The sequence below is a fragment of the Arachis duranensis genome, chromosome 7 (genome assembly GCF_000817695.3).
Source record: "Arachis duranensis cultivar V14167 chromosome 7, aradu.V14167.gnm2.J7QH, whole genome shotgun sequence".
In the NCBI taxonomy this organism is placed as follows: Eukaryota; Viridiplantae; Streptophyta; class Magnoliopsida; order Fabales; family Fabaceae; genus Arachis; species Arachis duranensis.
Window position 1 is genome coordinate 59,702,668 of NC_029778.3, and position 5,215 is coordinate 59,707,882.

Genomic DNA, 5,215 nt, shown 5'->3' on the forward strand with positions numbered 1-5,215 from the left:
AAATATATAATAATTAATTTTAATAACTAATTTTAATGTATAAATGGCTTTATAAAGAAAACTTGGAGAATGCTATATAAAAAAGACTCGGCGACAACTAAAAAGGTGAGGGAAAAAAGCCAAAAAAGAGAAAAATACATAAGTATAAAACTACGGTGGTCGGTAGAATAATATTTTTCACGACAATAAATTAATAAATTGCATATTTATTTTAAGAAAAATAAAAAGAAAATATTTTCAATAAAAAAAGTGGCAACTTTGACCACTATCCCTTGGTATTAAAAAAAAATTGAAAAGTTTCATGTATAAAATAAAATAAAGTCATGCGATGTAACGCACGTTCCGTATTAAAAAAAACCTATCTACCAATATTCATTTCAATCTGCGGAATTAATTATCACAAAACAAAAACTTTTCCAACGGCGAGGAGCGCCTTGTTTAACAAAAAGGATCGATACTTGTGATCCTGTAAACATTTCATTCACACATCATCATCAATGGCAGACACAATTATCTCTACTCAAAAAATTATAACTTGCTTAGCATCAGGAGCAGCTGTTAGATGCAGCAACAATAATATTAATAATAATGCTTCAAAGGTTGATCAGTTTTCAAGCACTCACCGTCTTCGGTTCAACTCTGTAGCTAAGCAGAGTCGCTTCTCTTTTCTGGATCAGAAGAAAAATGAAGGCACTAGAAAGAAGTAAGCTAATAAGTAACCTTATTATTTATTAGTTAGCTTTTTTATATATATATATAATAATAATAATTGCATATGCTTCTTTAATATTAATTAATTCATGCAGAAAATTGGCGATCTGTGCTTTACCACCAGAAACCCTGGTTCCGGTTGATGCAACTTCACCCGGCCAGTTGTGGGATTTCATCACAAACTCCTCACTCTCTGATTGGTAATGCAAATTAACTCTGCATGTGTTTTTGGATACTTTTAATCTCGTGTATTTTTTTTTTCTTTCTTAACCTTTTTTTTTAATTTCCGTTGTCTTCTTCTTGAGTATTCATTGAGTAAAAAGCAAACCAAAATAAATTAAAATAACACCAAAATAGCCCATAATGACTATAAAGTATATAAACCTCATTTTAAAAGAAAAAAACAAAAGAAAATCAAAGGATCTGAATAAATGAAGGTTGGAGTAATTATGTTGGAGTTGTTTACCGTGATGTGGTAAATAATTAGTTGCTTGCTTACTTTGTTTGACCAAATCTCACTTTATTTGGTGTATTTGGGAACCTTTATTTTTACTTTGAAGTTTGATGTAAATTTGCATTTCATAGGAAATGAAATTCTTGTGATGCAGGCAAGTTTGGGTTGGTGGATCTGCAGTTACAGTACTTCTATCCTTTGTCACCAAGGGCAAATGGGGACCTTTGTTACAATTGCAAGGTAAGAAAATAATTATATGATCTATGTTAAGGATTTAATCAATTATTGTTTTCATTAACTAAATATAATCATTTATATACCTTCTTTTAGTTTATTAATTAGTTTAATCTTTAAAAAAAATAATTCTGTAATATGAAATCAAAATTTTTATAATTAAAAGATCTAAATTTCAATACTTGTTATATAAGAAAAGCAATCTTAAATATTGCTATTACCCCAAATAAATAATTAATTAACTTGCACCAACCTTGCTATCTAAGTATATCTCTTGAAATTATTGTGTATGATATTTGTGTAGACAAACTTCAAACAACAATAGATCAAGCAGAAAAGGTTGTAGATATGGTGGAAGATGTGGCTGAGAGAGTGGAGAAAGTGGCAGAAGAAGCAGCCAATAATCTTCCAGACGGAAAACTTCAGGATGCTGCTGAGTATATCGAAAATTTGGCTGAGAAAATAGACAAGAGTGCTGAAATGGCGGAGGCTGCACTAGAAAAGGTAATGAGTTTTTTGTGTGTTATTTCTTAGACAGCAGATTATCGGATTAGCAAAATTTATTGTTTTTTATTAAAGTATATTTATTAAAAAAATCTAAATATATTAGCAGAGTATATATGTGTTGACTAAAATATTTATATTAAAATATAAATAGACGAAAAATTTAATGCATCAAATATATATTATGATAAATACTTTAATATTAGCGTTTTTGAAATAACGAATATTCTTTTAAAAATGAATACTTTTATCTAAGATGCACTGAATTAATTATTGTCTATTTAACATCTACTGCTAATCTTAAAAATAATACGACTCAAACGTATTATTAACCTATTTCTCTTTGAACATCACCAACTTCTCCTTGTCCTTTTCTTATCTTTTTTCGATCCCATGATGATATTTTATTCTCTGATCTGTCACCCACCCACCCAAAGCATCGTAATAATCAAATAACGTGCACATCCTTTCTCACTTAAAAAAAATGTGGGAAACAAGTTAAAGCCTATAGTTTATTTACTATAATTTATAAGAAGTTGAAATAAAATGTATATATTAAAAAGCGATAACGATAAGGTTAAAAATTTACAACTTGATTGTTGATACTTTCAACACTACTTTTTTGTACTTCAAAAATTTTGTTTTGGTTGTGTGCTTATTTTATTTTATTTAATTTATTTTTTTATCAATTCCTGTTGTAATAAATAATTTAGTATTGTAATCTAATAAAATTATTTATTTTATTATAATTAAATATTGATCAAATTTTAATAAAAGTGTTGGCTCTTTTAACTTTTTTTTTTGTGATATTTTACATGAAAATACATATCTTATATCAACTTTTAAATTTTCATATTGTGGTATCCGGAGGTGGTAAGTGCTAACAAATCAGAACCCGACAATTTATCCTGTGCACGCGACCAACCACTATGTGGGGGATATTTATCATTCAAACAAACTTTTTATTTAAATATTATGTAATAATTTTTTATGATGATATTATGATAACCTTAAAAAAAATACAAATTTATAATTAATAAAACTGTATTTAAACAAGTTCATTCATCTTAGTTTTCTTTAAAAGAGAAAAAATATATCCAATCATTATATCTAGTAGCAAATATAAAGTAAGATTTCTGTTTCACTTTAAGAACTCTTTAAAAACACCAATTGAATTATATATTTTGAAGGACAACTGATTTTTTAAAAAGATACAATTGTATGCGTTGAAGAATGTTGATCTCTGATTTGAATAATTAAATTAAATGTAATAAGTTAATTAATAATGTTTAATTTGCACATGCAACTTGCAGATAGAAGACATTAGTGAGCAGCTGGAATCCTTCGTTGAGTCAACACAGGAATTAAAAACTGTCACGACTACAGTGCAAGCCAAGGATCAGAATTAGAGGAATATCAATGTTGAATTTCAATGCATGCATGTGATATTTAGTTATGCACTAAAATAGTAATGTTAGTTATACATTATTCAACTTTTTTTTAATGAATTAAGTCCAACTAAATTAAATAATAAAATTTAAAATAATATTAATTATAATTAATATTTATTATATTAAATTAATTTAATTAAATTTAATTAACAAAAAAATGTGAATATATAGTATTATTCCACTAAAATGATCAATTTGACAGTCCAAAATTATATTTAAATGTCCGTCAATTTTCATATATGTAAAATATTTCGTGTGCTTCCTAGAAGCTAAGCATTAGCACTTTGGACATATTCATTTGCTCATGAGCCTTGTAGATTATTATTAAGAGATTAATTATGAAACTAACTTTTATCAGTTACTGTGAGTCAAATTTTTTATTTTAAATTTTAAGTTCTAAATATTAAATTATATGTCCTAAATTCTCTAAAACAAGATTAAAAAATAATTTTAAAATAAAAAATTGACTAATATATATATATATATATATTAACGGTTTAAAAGTGAGTTCCTTATGATTTTCCTATTATTATTTGAGGACAAGAGCGTTTAATTACTTGAGTAACTTAAACCTTCAATCAGTTGTAATTTTTGAATGACCAACGCATAAGCTTCTAAACTAAATCTTACAATTGATTCATGCTTCCTTTTTGCCTCAAGAGTTTGTTTAATAATTTTCATCCCAATGGAGTCAAATTGAATGTATATAAATAGAATAGGAGCTATTAGATAAAGATGCTGAAAACGTTTTTTATAAAGATATTTTTTAATAATTAAAATTTAATACATATAATCGATTAAATCATGTTATTTTTGTTAAAATTAAATTAGATAAATTGATTTGACTCAAAAATGGTGAATCAAATTTTGAATTGGTCTAAATTAATATTTTTTTATAGAAAATGACTACAATATCCTATTATAGAAAATAATTAAATATAATAAAGATATTATAGTAATTTTTTATAAAAAAATATTATTAATTTAGATCAGTTCAAGATTTGATTCACAATTTTTTCGGTTAAATTAATTTGTTTAGCCTAATTTTAACAAAAATAACATAATTTAATCGATTATATATGTTAAATTTTAATTATTGAAAAATATTTTTTAAAAAAAAAAGACATTTTAGACGTTTTTATCTGAGTGGCTCCCAAACAGAATATGTCAAAGCTATTACATGCTAAGTTCCTTAAGGCTTGCCTTATTTGATTGTTCTCTCAAAATTTTGAAATAAAGAAAGAGAAAATCATTTGCAGAAAATCATTTCCATGTTTCTTCTTTTTCTCTCTTCATCTTCAATAGAAAATCATTAGTTTTCTTCTTTTTGCTTTTATATATCTTCAATAGAAAATATTTTTTATCAAAATTAAGACATTCAATACCAACATAATATTAACGGCTTATTTGGATAAATTTCTAAAACAAAAATTTTTTAAATTATTTTTTTAAAAGATTTTCTAAAAAATAATTTTATATTTAGATTTCTTATAAAAAATGTTTTTATCTATCGACTAATAAATAGAAATGAATAAAAAAACTATCTATATATAGTAACTTCGTAGCACGATCATACACGAATATGAATAATCTACCATTAAACAAAGTACTCTAGCTACATCACATCACATAATGATTACATATAGTGCATAGATACCATGAAAAAAAAATCACAAAAAACCACCTCATTAAACATTTCTAAAGACCTCCACGAATATCTATCTACTTATAATATATTAAAATTAAATTTTTCCCAACTAATGAAGGTGACGTGTCAATCTCTCATGTCTCCATTTTCTCTCCAAAATAATTTTTTTTTTCTATTTTAAATTATTTTATAAAAAATATCTTTACTATAATT

The 5,215-nt window shown here is 25.3% G+C and overlaps 1 protein-coding gene across 1 annotated transcript; it reads left to right on the forward strand.

Moving 5' to 3' along the window:
- Positions 1-342: 342 nt before the first annotated feature.
- Positions 343-3,711, forward strand: LOC107459190 (uncharacterized). The gene is made up of 5 exons (XM_016077407.3): positions 343-703; positions 807-911; positions 1,320-1,405; positions 1,704-1,903; positions 3,217-3,711. Exons 1-5 carry the CDS (start codon positions 498-500, stop codon positions 3,310-3,312), a joined length of 693 nt encoding a protein of 230 aa, XP_015932893.1. The 5' UTR covers positions 343-497; the 3' UTR covers positions 3,313-3,711.
- Positions 3,712-5,215: the final 1,504 nt, after the last annotated feature.

Excerpts from the sequence above, each read along its gene's own strand:
- LOC107459190 (XM_016077407.3), top strand. The coding sequence starts at position 498 with ATGGCAGACACAATTATCTCTACTCAAAAAATTATAACTTGCTTAGCA. Across the intron at positions 704-806 it reads AATGAAGGCACTAGAAAGAA|AAAATTGGCGATCTGTGCTT; the intron begins GTAAGCTAATAA and ends TAATTCATGCAG. Across the intron at positions 1,904-3,216 it reads CGGAGGCTGCACTAGAAAAG|ATAGAAGACATTAGTGAGCA; the intron begins GTAATGAGTTTT and ends TGCAACTTGCAG.